Here is a 20,783-nt window from a genome sequence, read left to right on the forward strand (position 1 = left end):
TCAGTTATTTATAAACCCATGGATTGATCCTTCAGCTTCAGCCACAGCATTTTGCCTCCGCAGACCTGGGATGAGGTTTTTGCCTTTGTCGCCCTGGGCTCTCCTCAAGGTGAAGGGCTGAGACTGGAGCTGCCTCAGAGCTCCCAGAGCATCATCTCTAAGTAAGGTACTGGTCCCCAAATGGCACAGAGCACACCTGCCCAGTTTGGGAACTGCAGAGAACCAGATCACACAACTCACACTCCAAAACTCCCAGCTCCTCTTGGAGGACTGGCCTTCCCCACCTTTCTGTGCTGCAGGCACCAAATCCAACACTTTTCCCAGCAGCCAGACCCTTCCACAGGGCTCTGACAATGGAGAGTCACAAAACCCAGCCACCCTCCCCTCTCTCCCTCCCCCAAACCCTCTGTTGGTGCTGGCTCAGCCCTGCATCAGTACCCCTGAATTGAACTGGTGGCCTTTTCATCCTGTCAAACAACTGCAAACCCAAAAGCCACAAACATCTGCCGTGCCACGACCAGTGGAAAAGAACAAATACTCAAACAGGAGGGAATGTGCATATAAAAAAAACCTTTTTCTCCTGGCATATTGTCAATGAGCTGCAATTTTTCCTTCCCCGGGGAAGAGGTTTTAAGTTCTTGGATGATATGATGCTTGGAGATGTCATTTCTTTTTCGTCAAAAAAAAACCAAAACAAACAAACCAAACCAACCAAACCCCAACCGACTAACCAAAAAAATTTCCAACCCCCAAACTCACAAACTGGTGTTAACAAAGCAATGGACAAAAATCTCCCAACAATGACAACCGAAAAACAAAGGTACACGTCAGCGTCTGTAATCAAAAACTACTACATACTGTACTTGGGGAGTCCTCTGGGGAAAAGATCATTGGCACCTAGAAAAGACATCACTAAAAGTCTTGTGCATGTGATATGTGTGAGACACGATGCCACTGGACGGTGGGTGGACGGACCCTTTAGGAAACTGTCACTCACAAAACTGTTCCATGACAAGAGAAAATAAGAGATGTAAAAAAAGGACTGGTTTTTTTTTTTTTCCCCATCCCCACCCTCCCTCCCACCCAAGGCGTTTACAGATTCCTTCTCATTGTGTTGGAAACAGCCTCCTCTAAGTCTTGGTTTATTTGTTGTGTGTGGTGGTTTTTTCCTTTTTTAGAAAAAAAAAAAAGTCTTCAGCTTTTGAAGAAGTCCACCAGTTTCTGAGACACACTTGGTTCCACAGCACCAAAGAGCTTCAGCTCTTCCCCCTCTGATCTGCTCACAGGGGCTTTTGGGGGAGGGCTGCATGACATTCCCAGAGCCACAGCCCTTGGGAGGAAAGGATGTGCTTCTGTGGCCTTCCTTTGCATTCCTCTTCCTGAAAAAGTCTTATCTCTCCAGAGGTGCCTCGGCCCAGCTGCAGCAGCCTTGTGCAAGGGGAAACATGAAGCTGCTCTTTTCTCTTCCTTTGGAGACTCCCATTGGTCTTGGAGCCCTTTTCAAGAATGCAATTGCTTTATTATTATTTAAAAATATTTCATAGTTTGTTGTTTTGTTTTTGTTTTTCAAAATAATTGTCTTTTTTTTTTTTGTTCCCTTTTTCCATTACTTAAATTCTAGAAGCTCTTGGCGACCTTTTTTTTGAGGACAGGGTGTTCCTTCCTGCTGCCCTAATCCTCAGAGCAGCTGCCTGTCTCTGGTCCATGCAGAACACTCAAGAACTGGAGCTTGGACATTACAGGGGTGAAGGGGAGCAGGGCCTTGAGGAAGAGGAGGAGGAGGAGGACACGCAGCCATCAAACCTCCACAGACTGAATTTGGTTCATCTGTGCCCTCATCACCTGGATACTGTTCAGAATTTTCTTCTGGTGTCCTGCTAAAGTGACCCCAACTCGCAGAATGTCCCTTTGGGAGGAAAAGAAAACAAACACCAACATCAGAAGATATTTTCTCACAACAGGACAAGATCACAGATGATATTTCAGATGATCTTTAAGGTCCCTTTCCACCCAAACCATTCTGTAATTCTATGATTCCCTGAGAAGGGAGCTGAAGTCTCCACAGATTTCTTCCATGAATGCAACCAATGGATGCAAACCCCGTGGAACCTCTACTCTTTTACTTTTTCTGGCTTATCCTCCAATCTTTGCATTTTCTACCCACCTGCAGCACCCTCAGAGTCCTGGAACCTCAACAGAGACTGTGAAACCAAATGCCCAGGGCTCTGCTGAGTCAACTTGCCTGGAATTTTCTACTCTTGTGCCATTTTGTTTGGATTCTCTTTCATTCTGTGACACCTTTTTTCCATCCCTGGAGACACAGGACCAGGGTGTCCTGTCCCTCATCAGTGTGGATCTCACTCCTCCTGTGCAGATGATGTGCTGTTCTTGATGCTTTTCCTTTCATCTGACAGGACCATGAAATCATCAACTTTTGTACTTGTGCTCTGTGTTAAATCATGGTAATCTAATTTTTGGAGTGCTTCTGTTTTTTATAGATATTGGGCATCTGGGAGAAATAAAGGTCATGGCAAGAGGGTGAGTGTGACTCTAAACTGGTCCCACTTGTGGCTCCAGCTGTGCTTGTTCCCCTTTGCATTCTCCCTCCTGGTGGACAAACCTCAGTCATGAATTCTTCAGATGTTCTTCCCATCAGGGGATGGATGGACATGACCCACACCTGACTCTGAGGATTGTCAGGTGCCTTTTCTCCTTGAGTGTTAGGAACAGACTTTTGAGGGGAAGTGTGGCAAAACCCTTGCCTGGTTTCGAGTGGAAGCCAATGGGCAAAGAAGAGCAAAGAGGAGCTCCAAGGAAAGGTGAAAAAAATTCTTAACTCGTTTCTGTAAACCAGGATAGGACTGTGGCTCTGCACAGCCCTGTGATTCCCAGCTTTCTGCCTTGGACATTGGATATTTGATTGTATACTGGGAAGGAATTCCTCCCTGTGAGGGTGGTGGGGCCCTGGCACAGGCTGCCCAGAGAAGCTGTGGTTGCCCCATCCCTGGAAGTGTCCAAGGCCAGGTTGGACAGGGCTTGGAGCAGCCTGGGCTAGTGGAAGGTGTCCCTGCCCATGGCAGGGGGTGGGATGAGTTGGGCTTTAAGGTCCTTTCCAACCCAAACCAGTCTGGGATTCTTGGCAGATAATTTAGTGGCCCAGGTGTCCCAGCCTGCAGACAACCAGTAAGAAATCTTTCTAGCATTGAAACCATGTGGATTTGGGGAACCAAATCAGTCTTCAGGAAACATTTACCCTTTGCTGGCTGTCCAAGTCTGAACAAAACAGCAGCTCCACTCCCATGACTATGTGCTTCTGCAAAGACCAGGTAAACATCAGGTGGTGGTGTCAAGAATAGTTGCACCATGATTTGCCAAGGAAAAAGGACTTGGACTGTCCTTCCCTCTGTTAAACATCCAGCCAAGGAGGGGAGGAATGTGGAAGGGAGGTTTGTCAAACCTGGTGGGACACGAGCTGAGGACGCCCTTGTGATTGTGGTGAAGGCACTTGGAAGACACTGTAAGGGATGTAGTAAGGGATGTAGTAAGGGATGTAGTAAGGGACTGGGAGAAGTGGCTTTTAAGGGACACTGAGGATGTCTGTGAGAGAACAGGCTGCATTGGCTCCACTGCCTGCAGAACTGTTTACTGTTAGATACTCAGAACAGCACAACCCAGGCAGGGTTGGGTTGTAGTGTGGGTCTGATGTCTCTCTTTAGTCAAAGTTCTTCTTCTCTACCCTTCAGATCTTGTGGACCCTCCTTCTGTTGTATGAACACAGAAAATATTGTGCCAAAATCATCCCCAGGGTCTTGGGGTTGTACCACAGATGTGCTGAAACAGTCAGAAGTGCCATGGGATTTTCCCAGCAGCAAATAAGAACAAAGAGCCAGAAAAGGCTGTTTGTGTGAACAGATTCTGACTCAGTAGTAGATTTAAAATCTGGATTAAGGCACCAACTCCAAAATCATTCCTGGTCACCAGGCATGAAGACATCACAGCACTTGCAGATGGCTTTAATGCCTGGCCCTTTCTAAGGGTTTCTACAGCAAAGTGCAACCAGCCATAGACCTTTCAGCAGAGGCATCAGAGCCCCAAATGATTTCAAACCCACCACAAATGGATTTCAGCTGCTTTCTCCAAAGAGCTTGCTCAGAATTTGTCACTGCAGGATGTTTTTAGTGGATGCAGGACAATGCAGAACAAACTTGTCACCATCCCCCAAGAGGGGATCTTATCAAGGAATGTAAATATCTGAGGGGAGGTGCCAGGGGCTGGACCAGGCTCTGCCTGAGGGTGCCAAGCCGTGGCACAAGAGGCAACTGGCAGAAACTGATGACCAGGGAGTTCCACCTGAACATGAGGAAGAACTTCTTTGATGTGCAGTCCCCAAGCACCAAACAGGCTGTGCAGAGAGAGGGTGAAGTGTCCCCCCACCAGAGATATCCAAAGGCCATCTGGACACCACCCTGAGCAAGGCACTCTGGGGGATCCTGTTTGGCAGGAAGGTTGGACTGGATGACCTCCAGCAGTCCCTTCCAACCTTTCCCACCCTGTGATTCCATGGTCTGGACTTTCAGACACCTTTGTTAGGCAGAACTTCATTGTCTCCATCCCTGGTACACCACACACCCGAGAGGACTGCAGAGTATAAATGTGCTCTTGAGTGGGTGGAGAACTGTCTGATGCCACCTGAACTCTCCATTTGTTCCATGTTGGGGTTCTGGAGACCCTTGGGGGGGTGTTCATTCTCACAGTGGGGATGTGGAGGTGAACTCTGCAAGTGCAGAGAGACAGAGGACACAAAGTCTGGAACCTCCAGAAACTGAACAGACTAAAAGTGGCTCCACAAAGCAACAAATTCTACAAAAATAAAACCATGAAATGTGAAAATAAAGCTAATTCAGCAACAAACAATTGCTGTTAAACTGCTGAGACTTTCCCTGTGCTTTGGGCACTTACTCTACAGTCATCTGAGATACTACATCAAAGGTGGTGAAGCCAGCACTGGCAAAGCTCTCCTTGTACTGGCTCATCTTGATGGCATCCAGCCATTCATCCACAGTGTTGAAGCTGGAATAATCCGGGATTGTGCGGTCCAGGAGGGGGAGGTTCATCCTGGAACACAGAAAACAGGCAATGAGCAGACCAAGAGCCACAAACACAACTGTCCCTGCACCCTCCAACAGCTGGAGGCACCTGGACCAGCATCATTCCCAGGGTATTATGAACCACCACGTAGACAACACTTTGTTCTGCTGAGGGACCCCAAAATACACCTGGGGGACTCCAAAAGTCCCCAGGAACTCCAAAATACCTCCAAAACACACCTGGAGGATGCAAAAATACACCTGGGAGACCCCAAAATACACCTGGGAGATCCCAGCCCTCCCCCTCTCAAACCCAAGGGACTCCCAGTTGGCTCCATGTGCATGTTTTGGGGGAAAAGGGGTTTTGGAAGAAAAATGGGGGGGTTGGGGAAAAAAGTAGAGATTTTTAGGAAGGAAAAGGGGTTTATTAGGAAAAAATAGTGGGGTTTATGTAAAAAAAACACAGTGGTTTCAGGAAAAAATGGGAGGTTTGGGGAAAAAATGGTGGGTTTGGGGGAAAAAATTTGAGCATTCTTTGGAAAAATTGTGGGGTTTTGGGAAAAATGCTTTTTTTTTGGGGGGGGGGATTGTGGTGTCTTGAGAAACAAATGGGGTGAAAACGTCTTTTTTTGAAAAATATGGGTTTGGGAGGGGAAAAAATTGATTTCTTTTGGGAAATTGTGGGGGTTTTTTTAGAAAAAATATGGGGGTTTTGGTGAAAAGGTGTGGGGGTTTTGGAAAAATTTTTTTTGGGGGAAAAAAATCTGTACAGAGCATCAGGATCAGTCTTTCTGGATCAGTTCATAGAGGAAAGGCAAGAGCCATCAGAGATTATGAGATGTAGCTCTAAAATCCCACAAGGGGAGAAAGTCCGTTCTCATAACAGGAACAGCACTTCCAGCAAGCTGGGGAATCCCAGCCAGCCCTGGGAAGCATCAAACCTTCTCAGGAGGCTGATTTGGCTCCATGGAAGGTTAGTTAGGCTGCACCTCGAGTGCTCTGGACAGTTCTGGGCCCCTCAGTTCAGGAAGGACATGGAGGGGCTGGAGCAGGTCCAGAGAAGGGCAACAAGGCTGGGGAAGGGTCTGGAGCACAAGTCTCATGAGGAGAGGCTGAGGGAGCTGGGGGGGCTCAGCCTGGAGAGGAGGAGGCTCAGGGGGGACCTTCTGGCTCTGCAACCCCCTGACAGGAGGGGGGAGCCAGGTGGGGGTCGAGCTCTTCTCCTATGAACCAGTAGTAGGACAAGAGGGCTCAGTCTTAAGCTGTGCCAGGGTAGGTTTAGCTTGGATATTAAGAAGAAATTCTTTACAGAGAGAGTGATCAGACACTGGAATGGGCTGCCCAGGGAGATGGCAGAGTCATCATTCCTGGAGGTGGTTAAGGAGAGACTGGATGTGGCATCAGTGCCATGGGCTGATAGGCAAAGTGGTGCTGGGTCAAAGGTTGGGCTTGAGGATCTCAGAGGTCTTTTCCAACCTCGTTGATTCTGTGATTCTGTGAATGTGAGACTGGGCAATCAGAGCAACCACACTCCTCCAGCACCCACATGTACATGAACCCAAGATGCTCCTCTGTGTGCAGGGTCCACTGTCCACGAGCTGTCTGTGTTCACCAGACCCATCCAAGGAGAGGGATCAGAGTGACCTTGACATCTGCACAGACTGCCAGTCACAGGAATCTCTGTGATTCCAAGCTCTCTGCCCTGGACATCAGATATTTAATTAGATAGTAAGGAAGGAATTCTTGGCTGTGAGGGTGGGGAGGCCCTGGCACAGGTTGCCCAGAGAAGCTGTGGCTGCCCCATCCCTGGAAGTGTCCAAGGCCAGGTTAGATGGGGCTTGGAGCAACCTGGGCTGGTGGAAGGTGTCCCTGCCCATAGAAGGAGGGTGAAATGAGATGAGCTTTAAGGTCCCTTCCAACCCAAACTGTTCTGGGATTCTGTGATCTTTCAATGCCCACCCTGTAAAGGACTAAACACAGGCCAAGCTGCCTCTAACACAGCTCCTAGAGAGATGCAGAGATGGTGCCCACCAAGACCCAAGGACAGCAGGACTGCACAGAGGAGCCAGAGAACAAGGGGAAGGCAGAGACATGTACCCAGAGGAGAGAGGTGCCATGGCTTTCAGGCTGTTTGGATTTCGGATCATTTTGTCCAAGGTGTTGACAATTTGCCCGAATTTGGGCCTGTGGTTTCGGTCCTTCTGCCAACAGTCCAGCATTAGCTGGTGAAGGGCATTTGGGCAATCCATGGGCGGTGGCAGCCGATAGTCCTGCTCAATGGCATTTATCACCTGCAGGAGGGGAAAAAGAGATCAGTGCAGTTGGGATAAAACCTACTTAATTCACAGTGTTCCCTCTCTTGGATCCTGAAGGTGACTGGCATGACCAGCCCTGCTGCAGCCTGCACTCTCTGGTGCCCTCCAACCCCCTCCCACCACACACTTAACTCACAGCCCTTGGCATTCCCGTGAGGAGTGTCCTGGGAGGTGACACCAGCCTTGCTCAGCTGACACCCAGCCTGGCTGGCTGCTCATGGTGGTCAGTCTGATCTAGGGATGGAGACCATCCCTGCTGGGATATGTGACCTCACAGCTCCAGCCACAAGGCAGGTGAGTCAGGGTGATGTGTTTGGACGGGTACCCAGCCCAGCAGCTCACTGGGAGGAGAACATCCCCATCCAGTCAAGGGTTGTGACCTACAGACAGGGCAGCTGCCCCTGTGTTTTCCTTCCTCCAGTGGTTTTCTACTCCTGCCAGCAATCAAGTGAGAGGTTTGTGCCAGGGGATGCAGCCCAGGCTGCAGATCTGGGCTGGCACAAGGCTTGGGTGTCTCCTCACTGCTCCACACGACCTGGGAAAATGCCCGGTCTTGCAACGTCCAGTGGAAACAGCAGAGGAACAAAGGCCGGAGGATCTTCTTCAAGGATCTCCCCATATCCCTGTTACTCTGCACCTGCAGCCCTCCATCCTCTCCTGGGTGATGGAGGAGGATGGAGCTGCTCCACCCTCCAGGAATATCTGTTCCTCTCACAGAGGTAGGTGCAGGCAGGATTCTCCTGCCTTTAGGCCATGCCCAGCACGGGCACTGAAGGATGAGGAGAAGGAGCCTTGGGCACCACAAACAGGCTTGTGTGGCAACAAAACCCAGGAGTGAGGATAAAAACCAGACCTGAGGATACTGCAGAAATCAGGAGCAGCATTTTGAAATGACCAACTCTCTGTGGGAATGAGAGAAAAGGGGAGGAAGAGGGACAGAACTTCCCTCAGGGATCCAGGGGAAGGACCTGGATGTCTCTGGCTGCTCTCACCACGGGATCAAGGCTGCCATGACTTTGTCTGGCTATGTCTTACACACTTCCAAGGACAGAGATCTGCCTGGTGGGATACCCCAGGGCTGTGTCCCCATCCTGGGGAAGGGCTGGACATACCCGGGGAGGTGAATATATTGTTGAGCAGAAAGGCTGCCTAGAGAAAATTAGGGATACTGCAGCTGGGAATGGGAAAGAGGTAGGGAATGGTTGGTGGGGAGGAGGCACTGGAGGTGCTGTGGCAGTAGAAGGCTCCCTCCAAGGGAGGGCAGATGGCCAAGCAATCCAGAGTGTGAGGTGGGGGATCTAGCAGGGTTTAAGAAGGATGGTGATTTCAGGCAGGGAATGCACTGGGAGGTTCTCCAGACACTGCTGTGCGTGGCCAAGGTGCTGGGCAGGCTGACCTGAGACATGGGGGCTGGCACCACTGCTGCCAAAATGTGCCAGGTGGGAGGAATCCTCCCCGCCCTTCCCTGCCCTGGTTGGACATGGTGGTACCCCACAGGGCTTGTGATGGTCTGATCAGAGGCATCTCCTCTACAACTCCCTGATAGGAGGGTGGAGCCAGGTGGGGGTTGGTATCTTCTCACAGGTAAGAAGTGACAGGACAAGAGGAAACAGCCTCAAGTTGTGCCAGGGGAGGTTTAGATTGGTTATTAGGGAAAAATTCTTCATGGAAAAGTTGTCAAGCATTAGAACAGGGTGTGCAGGGAAGTGGTGGAGTCACCATCCCTGGAAGGGTTCAAAAGGTGTGTGGATGTGGCACTTGGGGCCATGGTTTAGTGGTGAACATGGCAGTGCTGGGTTGATGGTTGGACTCCATGACTTCAGAGGTCTTTTCCAACTTCCAACATGATCCCATGACTGATGTGCTTTGTGCAGCTCTTGGCTTCTTCTCAGGGATTCTCCCAGGAGGTGCAAGTTGACCCCTCTCCCAGCTCTACATCTACCCAAGACAGAGGGGAGGGGAGGCACAGGGGGCACAGGGCTGGGCAGCAGCATCACACAAGGACCTGCTCACCTTAACCCTGTCCTGCTGCAGTAGGTGCTGAGCAGTCCCCAACCTCTGCCACAGCTGCACGAGGCGACCAGACCAAATCCCAAAATTATCCCCATTACTTCTTCCAAAGGTGTCGACCTTGGACACATCTCCCTCAACAGAGAAGGCTCTGGGCATGCCACAGGCTGTAGCCACGCTTTCACCTTGCAATGCCCCCAGTTTCAGTGTTTCTGCCCCTGGTTTCTTAACTCACATCCTGGTTGGTCATGTCCCAGTAGGGCCGCTCTCCGTAGGACATCACCTCCCACATGACGATTCCGTAGCTCCACACGTCGCTGGCTGAGGTGAATTTGCGGTACTGAATCGCCTCAGGAGCTGTCCATCGTATGGGGATCTTCCCACCCTGCAGGGAGGAGACAGGGGATGGGAACAGAAGGAGCGAGAGCAGCTGAAAACATGAGTGTCCATAATGTTTGCCTGTAATATTCTGGTAAAACCCCAGAAGGAAGAGACCACAGGACTATCTCTCAGGCTACTTCAGGATGGATGTGGATTGTCTAGCCAAGTTGGGAAGCCTTTGGTGATGATGGTTCTCCCCATTTGGTGACCTGTCCCACCACTCTCCTGTTATTCACCTCACAAGCCATATTTTTGCCTATTACTCCTTATTATATCATCTGGTGCCACTGCAAAAAGTCTGTCTTTTTCCTCCAGGTCACTTAGAGGGTTCCCTCAGCCTCCTCTTCATCACATTAAACAAGACCAGCTCCCTCCACCTGCCTCCTGCTACAGTTTTCCTTGGCATGGAGAAATGCCCATGGTGCTAGTAGTGACTTGGGTAGAAAAATTAAGGTCTAGAAACACAGGAAAATCCAAACTGATCTCCCTGCATCCTTTTGCTGTCACCTCTCTACCTCCAGAGCAGGATATATGGAATTAGAACACCTTCCCCTTCAGCCTTCAATAGCTCCTTGAAGTCAATGGTACCTCATTTTTGAGCTGGAGTCCTCGTATCTCAGTCTGTTTGTGGATACACATGATCCAGAAGGATCTGTTTCTGGAGACCAGGATGGAGTGAACAGCTTCTGCTGGGTCACTGGTGGGAAATGGGATGGACTGGGTGGGCACTGGGGGCTCTGTCATCCAGCTCTGGAGAAATGAGGGCTCTCCACTCCCCACACAGGGGAGTCAACCCCTGAAGAACACAGGAGTGGCACACACAGAGCCATGCTCTGCTTAAGCCCTTCCATCCTCCTGATTTCCCTCCGGGAGCTTTGGGCTTGAGCCACTCACTCCAGGGACATTCTGAAGGGAAATTCTTCCCCTGTGCTGAAAACTAAGCAAAACTGTCTATGTTTTGTGGCTGGGAGAAGATTAAAGGACATTATATTTTGTCAGTTAATAACTGGTATGTGTTATTAAGGGTCTCCTAGGGCTTCCTAGGACTCAGCCCCAGTACATGCCAGAATAATGAAGAAAGATAATGTTCCTTAATCTTCTCACAGCCACAGATCTCAGGCAAAATATTCTGTTTTCCACAAGAGGGAAAGACCAAGCACTCCCCACCAAGCATGATGTCCCCTCCATCAGGCAGACTCTTGACAGAGCTCATGGCAAGCAGTGGGTTTAAAAAAAATATATAAAAGAGAGGTTCTAAAGTAGAAATTACAGACTTTGGAGGTTCTTTGTAGAGGAATTCACTTCAGTGAGACCTCCCATGTCTGTGGTGATCTGACCCAGGGCTTCAGCCTTGAACCTCCCATGCCACAGCTTGTGGCTGTTGTCACCCCTGGGCACCAGGGGTGGTGACAATAAAACCCACTTGTGCATCCCAGGACAGGGATTCTGCAGAGGAAGATCCTCCCAGTTCTCTGATGCAGCAGGTGCACATATTCTGTCACTACAGATAATCTATGTCCTGCCACAGTGCCCACAGTCCAAGATGAATAAATTAGGGGTGACAAATTTATTATTAGAGAGAAAAGCTACAGGCACAATAACAGGGATAGAGAACAGCAATAAATACCATGTATTTACTTAACAAAGGGAAAGTTAATTGGCTGTGAGGAACATGGTATGAAAAATAAATATTATCAGTGTTTCTAAGGCTGTGTAAGATGGAAGAGTTGATGTTTGAAGCTACACAGGTTCAGAAGAAAATAAACCCTCACATTTTTGGTGTTTGTTTGGTATTCAGCTGCTGACACAATTCACTAAGAGCTATGCCAGGCAGCTTCAAAAGACCCAGGAGGGATGATTTCCTCCAGCAATACCAACGCTAATTTCCAGGAATTCTTGTCCTAGGCATTGATCCTGTTGCACTGTTCCAGAGCCATGCTGTGTGATATTTATGAGAAGTCCTGGCTACAGCCTCACTGAGCAACAAGTCTTCAAGCAATCCTTTGGTCCCAAGGAACATTCTGTAGCCTGAGACAGGCCACGAGTCCTTGGTGGCACTTGTGTCACTGGCACTGTGGGTGTTCCTGGGGAGTTGTTACATGTTCATGAAGTCATTTCTAGGAATGTTTCTGTCTAATTTATACAGATTCTCTGGAGAATCAGTATCTAGTACTGCTGGGATGAATGCCCAGCATGCATCCACACTTCAGTCTGTCGTTCCTGGGGCTGAGCCTGTGACATGACATGGAGAAGGATGACAGATTCCTGGACAGAAGGATGATGGATTCCTGGACAGCAGGGCAGCACAACTGGACAGTGATGACAAAAAAACCCCACACTTGCTGCCTTGGCAACAAATCTGTCAGGGCAGCATTTCAAAGGACCCCAGCTGGATCCCACTGAGTGGGTATAGTGCATGATCCCACCTAAGGGATATATATCCCAACCAGGGATACATATGTTTGGAAGAAGGCTCAGCTACCCCCAGGAATGACAGGACCTTGCAGGAGAGAATCTTCTTCCATTTCTTTCACTGGTCTTTCCCATCTGGGACCTCATTTCCACTGCTGACGCCCTGAAAAAGCGACCTCCCTCTTTTCCCTCTCCAGCCCCTTCCCTCACCCTCCCACCCACCCCTCCCTCTGGAAGAGCAGCCTTACCAGGGCGCTGGTGTAGGTGGGGTCAGAGGTGTCGTCCTCCAGGAAGCGGGAGAGGCCAAAGTCGGACACTTTGCAGACCAGGTTGCTGTTGACCAGGATGTTTCGGGCAGCCAGGTCCCGGTGCACGTAGTTCATGTCTGCCAGGTACTTCATGCCTGCAGCAATGCCCCTCAGCATCCCCACCAGCTGGATCACCGTGAACTGCCCGTCGTTTTGCTTGGGGAACAGAGGAGGAGACCATGTGAGAGGATAAAAACACAGCCTGGCACGGTCAGGCAAACAGCCAGGAGTGTCTTTCCACACAGCTCTGCCACGAATGTGTACATTCCCTCCAAAGGGAGTGGAGAGCTCACAGGGGCTGGAATTCACCCCCACTCACCCCAAGGGCATCACCATGGTGGCTGCTGTCACCCAAAGGTGCACCCACCTTGCACAGGAGGCCTCAGAAGGGACCATCTATTCCTGTTATCACCCTTCTACAGTCAATTTTCCACTTCAAGCTCAGAAGTAGAAATACTTGGACAGAGCAGCTGGAGGTGAAGTCCTGCTGTCTTAAAGCCCCGTCAGACTGTCCCTCTGTGCCAGTTTGTACAGGCACCTGTGGGTGTGCAGGAGGGCACAGCCTCTCCCTAGGATGAGACATGGAACAGGTGGCACCTCCACCTCTGTTCCCAAACCACAGACCTCTGGACTATGCAGCAGCTGCTCCAGGGGACACTGGGCAGGGAAGGGCACTGGGAAGGGAACCTTCCCCCCAGTCCTCCTCTGTCCCAGCACAGTTTCTGGAGCTGCCCACTCCCAGGATCCCGTACCCGCAGGAAGGAGTCCAGGGAGCCGTTCTCCATGAACTCGGTGATGATCATGACTGGAGAGCTCTTGGTCACCACACCCTCCAGGTGGATGACATTGGGGTGGTCAAACTGGCCCATGATGCTGGCCTCGCTCAGGAAGTCCCGTCTCTGCTTCTCCGTGTAACCAGACTTGAGGGTCTTGATGGCCACAAAGATCTCCCTCTTGCCAGGAAGCTTGAGATGCCCACTGCACACCTCACCAAACTCCCCTGTGGACAGACAGGTTGGGCTTGTCAGCTTCCCACAAGCTCCCACTGGTCCAGCCCTGTCTGCCCTGCACGTCCCTGAGCTGCCACCCACCTCTTGATCTCTGCTTCCTCCCTCCTCCACACCAAAGACCCCCCTTTCAGGTAGACCCATCACTGTGAGGAGCACTGGATATGGGACTATTTGCACATGGGAAGTGGGTGTTCATGTTTCGCCAGCACTGGACCCCACTGCTCCTTCTAGTCCAGGCTGGGGCTAAGACATCAGTAAACACCAGTCTTCCCAGTACAGGTAAGGCTAAATCCTCACCTGATCCTGGGAGCACGAAGGAGCCTGTGGTGCTGAGGGGAGCCAGCCATTCCCAGGTCACCTACCTGCCCCGATCACCTGCTCGATCTTGACACAGGAGATATCGATTTCTTTTGCAAACTCCCTGACAGCCTCGTTGGGATCTTCGTAGGTGAAGGGATCAATATAGATCTTCATCCCTGGAGTCACTGCACAAAGGTGAGGAGAGAGTCAGATAGCTGGATGCAACTGGAACAACAGGTTGTTGGCATCAAGGAAAAGAGAAACTTGTTTGCTTGAGGGTCTTTCTGCCTCAGCAAGTTGCATAATCAAGGGCACAAAGCAGAAACAGAGAAACAGTTTGAGAAGGAACATGCAGAGTCATGTTTCATAGGACTATTAAAGCTGGATTTAATGAATATCAGTTCACAAATCATTGTTGGGGTAGTGAGGGGATATGTTGTGAGCTCAGAGTGCAAACTGCAGACTGACTCCTCCATGAGAAGTCTGTGGCCCTTCCAGGGGCAGTGCAAGCAGAATGGACAGTCCAGTCTGTTCTCCTGACAGGTAACCCAAGGCTGGGTTTCCTCTTGGGAGCCCCAAAATGGCCAAGACAAGCTGTGGAGGACACAAGGAAAATGGCAAGCACCAAGTTCTTCCTGCTGGGCAGAGTAGAGGACACAGTGACATGTCCTGGGAAAGGCAATGGCAGAGCAGAGGACACAGTGACATGTCCTGGGAAAGGCAATGGCCATGGGACCTGGTGAGGCTGGACTGCTGCTGCCACATCCCACACTACCTGTGGGACAGCTCTTACCTATGGGTCTCCTCTTTCTATACCCATTTTCTGGTCTCTGGCTCACTCCAAAATGGGGGTTATACGGAGAGCAGAGCTCACAGCTCACTAAACAAGCCCAACACAGCACCAGAGCATGAGTCCCAACTCCAGGATGCTGGTTGGATTCAGGGGGGTTCTGCAATGCTCACAGGCTACCCAGGCTTTGGCAATTTGCTGTAGTCTCCCCACAGCAATCACTGCTGGGGAGTGAGCAGGGACTGAGCCTTGGACAGCTGTGCTGAGTGTGGAAGTGGTTAAAAGGCACCTCAGGCCCTTTAGCAGCTCATGTGCATCCCATGGCACCAAGTGGCACAGGCACAGCTATCAATGCCACCCCAGCCTGGAGCTGTCATGTCCCACACCAGGCCCAGGAGAATGTGTGAATGTGTGTTTACAGCCTGGGCTGACAAACACCTGAGAGCTGCATTTTCATAATCTCTCCTGAAAAGTGTCATTTCTCCTGGTAAGGGAGAATGTGGTAAGGGCCACAGGGCTGCAGCTCAGAGCTCTGCCTTTTGGGAGGTGTTTCCCAGATAAATGAGAAGCAACAGTGAGTCCTGAGCAGAAACACTACTGGTATTTTTTCCATGCTCTGAGCAAGGTTTGGATTTGTACAGGAAAAGGTTATCAAAAGGGCAGAAATGCTGAAGCTACAAGTGGAACACAAGGAAAAATAACAACTGAGACTGGAATAAAGCAAGATTAGAGCCACGTGTCTCTAGTGAGGGAGGAGAAAGGAATTTCAGGGACATGCAGGCAGGGATTAATCACAGAATCATGGAATGGCTTGGGTTGGAAGGGATCTTAAATGACCTCATCTCGTTCCACCCCCTGCCATGGGCAGAGACATCTTTCACTAACTTAGGTTTCTCCGAGCCCTGTCCAACCTGGCCTTGGACACTTCCTGGGATGGGGGAAGGAGGATGCACTGAGGTGAGGCAAAGGGTGTGCAGTGAGGCTGGGAGCAGGAATGCTGGATTGAGGGAGTGCCTTGCACTTGGATGTTGGAAGAGGGAGGCTGCAAGAGAGGGCATGTTAGGTATTGTATTATATACCTATACATAGATACAGCTCCTATCTACTGGGAATGTGGGAGCACTGGGATGGGCTCTAACAAAGGGGTGTGGGCTCCTGCAGAAGGACAGCACTCTGCAGGAGAGGGACAGGCCAGGGAAGGGGTCTCACTGCTGCCCACTGGGCAAAGCTGAGGAGACAGAGGAGCAAGACATGGTGTGGTGGCAGGAGCTGCAGCACAGAAGAGGGTGAGGCTTCAGGAGGCGTGTTGGATGTCACAGGGGTTTGCAGAGCATACCCAGGGGTTGGCTCCGGCCAGCACACAGGGCTGGGGATCAGGGCAGGGATCAGGGGGCTGGGTGAGGGGATGCTCCTGCCCACACATGCACACCCCAGGAGGCCCCTGAGCCCCCCCCCCAGAACAAGGAATGAGTGAACAGGAACACAAACCGAAGAGCGAGCGGCCCCCCCGGGCGGGCGGGGACCCTCGGTACGTACTGTGGCCACTGGTGTAGTGCTGCAGCTTGTCCGTGTACTCGGAGTCCGCGCGCTCAAAGCCCCTTCTTCTGGAAAGGAAGGGAGACCTGAGCACAGCATGGGCCCTTCCCACCCCCGTGCCCTGCCACCCTGCCCCCAGGGACCACCTCCTGCCCAGCCCCGGCGTGCTCAGGTGACCTACCTGTTGCACACGATGCCGATGACGACGATGGCGATGAGGAACACCAGCCCCGCCGCCGAGGAGCCGATGATGAGCGGCAGCTTCTCCTGGACGCTGGTCTGGTATTCAGCTGGTGCACAAAGAAGAGGGAGTGGGTTAATGTGTCATCCCTCACAAGCTCATCAAGGTCAGAGCAAAGCCCACCACATCTGCGTGGCTGTTGCTTCCTTTGGTCCAGGACAAGGTGGTGCTGTTTCAGGCCTGGGATGTGCCCCAAGTAGGCAGGTTGGATGGAGCTACCCCTTTTGGGAGGAAGATTTAGTCCCATGGATACGTGCTGTGCCTCGTCCTTGGCCTCAGGCCTGGAAAACTGGCTTGGCCTGTTTTATTTAGCAGCACAAATTTAGAAAATTAAGAGCTGGCTCTGCATTTGTCATCACCAGCTGGGCACACAGAAGACATAAAGTTTGCTTCCTCTAACTCCAGCTAAGCAGAGGCATCCCCATGGCAGGAAAGCTGGGCAGGAATCAGACCCAACTACGGGATTGTCTGCATGGACCACCATGGCCAAGCCTCTCTCCAGGTCTTGAATAAATGCACATGACTTGTCAACACACCCTTGAAGGGGCTGACAGCAAGGGGATCAGCACTTCTGCCAGTGCATCTCCATGGCTTTGTGGACCCTGTGTCACCTTCACCCAGAGGTGACAGACTCACCTTCAGTCATGGTCTGGAAGTACATCTTCCCACTGTAGCGGCCGTACCCGGCCACAGTCCGTGCCCGCACCTGGAACACGTAGATGGTGCCAGCTTTGAGGTTCTGCACTGCCACAGTGTTGGTGGGGCTTTTCACCGTGGTCGAGTTCAACTCGCTCAGATCCTGCCAAGAAAACACAAATCTGTGGTCGGACAAATCAGTTCAGAATTGCACTTGGCAATATGGTTTAGTGGGCATCGGGGTGAAGGTAGGACTTAATGATCTTGGAGGTCTTTTCCAACCTTAAATATTCTCTGATTCCATGATACTAAGAGCTAAGAGTGTTTGGATGCCTCTCACAAGAAAACTGAGTCCTAGACAGTGGACAGTCCAGGACAGTGGAGAGGCCCAGTGTGGGCCCCAGGCAGGGACTGGGAATGCAGAAAAGCTGTCCCAGGTCTCCCTGGCAAGGCTTCCTCTTCATCTTCTTGATCTCACAGTTTTCCCACTCCTTTGGGCAGCATGAAGGGGGAATGGCTATCCCAGCTCTCACTCCATCCTGGGGACAGGTGGGAAATGCCAGGCAGCAGCTTTGGCTCCGAGCTCAGGGATTCTGGTGTCCAACACTGCAGGATGGAGTCGAAAAACTCAGAGAATCATGGAATGGTTTGGGTTGGAAGGGACCATCTCATTGCACCTCCCTGAAGTCCCCTGAGCCAGCCCAGGAGCAGCACTTCCAGCATCCTTGGTCCAAGCCCCATCCTGGGGCTGTTGGGCTCTGACCAGAAGCTCCCAGGCACCACAAGGGCTCTACTCCCACCTCCAGCTCCAGCTGGCACAGGTCACCTCTCCCAGCCAGCCCAGGAGACATCAAAGGGCTCCTTTGCCTCCTAAACTATTACACTGGTGACCAAACTGGGCTGAATGTCTTCAAACAACTACAAAATGAGCATAATCAAGCCCAATCACTTTGCATAAGGAGGAGAGCTGATTACCCTTTGCAGTGCTTGACACCGCAGTGGCTCTCCAGTTCCCACACTCTGGGATGAGTTTGGCAACTTTGGCCAAAAATTGCTCTGCCCTTTCTACATGAAGACAGTACACACTTCTTTCAGTAGGGCAAATGTTGGCAGGTACCTCTTGGAAGTGGAAAAAAGCCACATTAAAAAACACAGAGAGCAGCAACGTCAGGCAGGGTTTGCACAACGACCTGCACTGATTCCTTCCAACTCCATGTGAAAGCAACTCTTAATGTTGCCTTTGTACAGGCACCTTTAACAGCACCTAAGAATAGCAATGTTATAAATAATCTGTGAAAGGGAAACAAAAATATATCTTTGTTTCAGGTATTGTGAGTGGCTCTTTCCAGTCAATGCTAAAATAATTTCTTCCAATTTTTTTTTAAATTTAATTTATCTCTTTACATAGAAGAGAATCGGTTCAAAATGAAGAGCCAAGGCACTTTTTATACAAAATGTGTGTGCTGCTATTCATCATTGGAGCTATTTTCATGAAAATAAAACATAATTTTCTACTGGGGAAAAAAAAAATTCCAGTAGAAACAACTTAAAACAGCTCCAGAGATCTTTGCTGAGCATTCAGAAGCATGAGGGACAGTTTGCAGTGAAATATTTGGAAGGAAATCACCTCTGCAGAGACTGGTAGTGGACTGAGAACACACCTGGGGTGTATCACACACCCCATCCAACTGCAAGATTGATGGGAAGTAGGGGAAGAGCACAGCAGAGCCAAAGCCCTGCATTTTGGGAGTGTTCCCAGGCACCCAGTAAATGGCTTTCAATTGCAAAACCCAGCCCTGCAGTGGCCAGACTAACCTGGGATTCAGGGACTAACCTGGGATTCAGGAACTAACCTGGGATTCAGGGATTAACCTCTGGCCCGTCAGCCCGAGCAGGACAGAGTGTCCTTGTGTACATACACACATCCCTTGCTTGGGGAGGAGTCATAGCCCTGTTGTTCTTCAACCAAAGAAACAGAAAAAAAAGGTACCATGAGGTTTAGATGATTCTGCCCCTCTGCTCTGCTCAGGTGAGACCCCCCTGCAGAGCTGCCTCCAGCCCTGGGGGACCAGCACAGGAAGGACGTGGAGCTGCTGGAGAGGGTCCAGAGGGGGTCACGGAGCTGCTCCAAGGGCTGGAGCCCCTCTGCTCTGGAGCCAGGCTGGGAGAGCTGGGGGTGGTCAAATGGAGAAGGGAAACTCCAGGGAGACCTAAGAGCCCCTTCCAGGGCTGAAAGGGGCTCCAGGAGAGCTGGAGAGGGACTGGGGACAAGGGATGGAGGGACAGGACAAGGGGGAATGGCAGAGGCAGGGTTAGGTGGGATATTGGGAAGAAATCCTTCCTTGTGAGGGTGGTGAGGCCCTGGCACAGGTTGCCCACAGAAGCTGTGGCTGCCCCATCCCTGGAAGTTCAGGTTGGACAGGGCTTGCAGCAACATGGGAGAGTGGAAAGTGTCCCTGCTCACGGCAGGGGGTGGGATTAGATGAGCTTTAAGGTCCCTCCAACCCAAACTCATTCTGGGATGATTCCATAACTTCATGAAATACCAGGACAGAGAGCACCCAGCACGTGGGGCTGCTCAGGTTGTCCTCTGTGCTCTCTCCCTGATGCCTGAGAGTGGCTTGGGCCACTTGTCCCTATCATCAGGGACACAGTGCCCTAAGCTCTGACAACACTCACCTTGTGGCTGCCTGCAAAGACCGACCATCACCAGCAGCCCAATGTTTTAGACAAAAATTCCCTTTATTTACAGCCTCCCCCAGAAAACAGAGGGGAGAGGGATGAAAGAAAGAGGGTGAGAGATTAGGAGAAAGTAAGAGGAGGAGAATGAACTCCTTGAGGTCTTCAGCTTCTACATTGAGGGTCCCCAGGGAACAGACCCCTCTTGCTTTCCAGATCTGTCTTGTTATCTACTCATCTATCTTGCCACATATTCTGGGATCGTTTCCAAGGGTCAAATAAATGGCTGTGATTTATGCAATATAGGTCAGGACCTATTTAACAGCTTACAAAGGAGCACCCCCTCCTCCCTGTTCTCCCTCTGGCTCTTGGTGATGAGAAAATAGGTCACAGGCAGGCAGGGGGGGGGGATTAATCATTTCTTCCGGCAACTGCTGGGAAAAATATTTTCAGTTCCATTTAATCATAAAGCTTTTTAATTAGTTGGTTTGCAATTTATAACGTATAATGTTTATAAGCTCTTGTGTAAGGGGGCAGATTCCCAAAAGGAGAAATCTCCAGCTCCCCACCTCCCCTGGGTCACACGGATGGAGTTCACCAGCAGAGCCTGGCAGGTCCTGGAACTAACACCTATGTGGTCTTCAGGTCTCTAAGCAGCCACACAACTCCAGCCCCATGGGATGGACACCCTGGCATAGTCCAGACTGAAATCCCTCTGCTCTTCTGAGCAGGGAGATGGTGGAAGGGGCACGTTCCTCTGGGATGAAAGAGCCAGAGCTGCAGGAGCCCTTCACACCGACCCCATCCTGCAGTGTGGGCCCTCCATGGGAGCATGGGACAGATTCTCCCTGGTACAGCACCGAGGTTCAGGATGCTAAACTCATGCCAAACTCACCTTTGGTGCAAATCTAGGGACAGCATTCCATAAAAACTCCAGGATGGGACACCCAAAAAGTGTGCTCTGGCCCTGGACTGGATATTCCCACCAATCCCCATTCTTCCAGTACAGGGAAGAGAAAAACCAGACTCTTGGCTACCCAACTCTCCCTGCAGTGGGTCCACCTGCCCCAAGTGCTGT

At 50.9% G+C, this 20,783-nt stretch overlaps 1 protein-coding gene across 1 annotated transcript in view; it reads right to left on the reverse strand.

Annotated features, from left to right (window-relative positions):
• Positions 1 to 1,593: 1,593 nt before the first annotated feature.
• Positions 1,594 to 20,783, reverse strand: part of EPHB2 (EPH receptor B2) — a 70,499-nt gene continuing 51,309 nt past the window's right edge. The window contains exons 6-15 of the mRNA XM_029962420.1: positions 17,027 to 17,189; positions 16,331 to 16,439; positions 16,150 to 16,214; positions 13,886 to 14,008; positions 13,266 to 13,513; positions 12,454 to 12,669; positions 9,648 to 9,797; positions 7,185 to 7,378; positions 4,960 to 5,115; positions 1,594 to 1,906 (exon numbers count right to left, since the gene is read on the reverse strand). Of these exons, the coding sequence (XP_029818280.1) occupies positions 1,798 to 1,906; positions 4,960 to 5,115; positions 7,185 to 7,378; positions 9,648 to 9,797; positions 12,454 to 12,669; positions 13,266 to 13,513; positions 13,886 to 14,008; positions 16,150 to 16,214; positions 16,331 to 16,439; positions 17,027 to 17,189 (1,533 nt within the window). The 3' untranslated portion in view covers positions 1,594 to 1,797. The remainder of the gene's footprint in view (positions 1,907 to 4,959; positions 5,116 to 7,184; positions 7,379 to 9,647; positions 9,798 to 12,453; positions 12,670 to 13,265; positions 13,514 to 13,885; positions 14,009 to 16,149; positions 16,215 to 16,330; positions 16,440 to 17,026; positions 17,190 to 20,783) is intronic.

Source organism: Manacus vitellinus, unplaced genomic scaffold (genome assembly GCF_001715985.3).
Source record: "Manacus vitellinus isolate BGI_N305 unplaced genomic scaffold, ASM171598v3 scaffold_46_pilon, whole genome shotgun sequence".
NCBI lineage: Eukaryota > Metazoa > Chordata > Aves > Passeriformes > Pipridae > Manacus > Manacus vitellinus.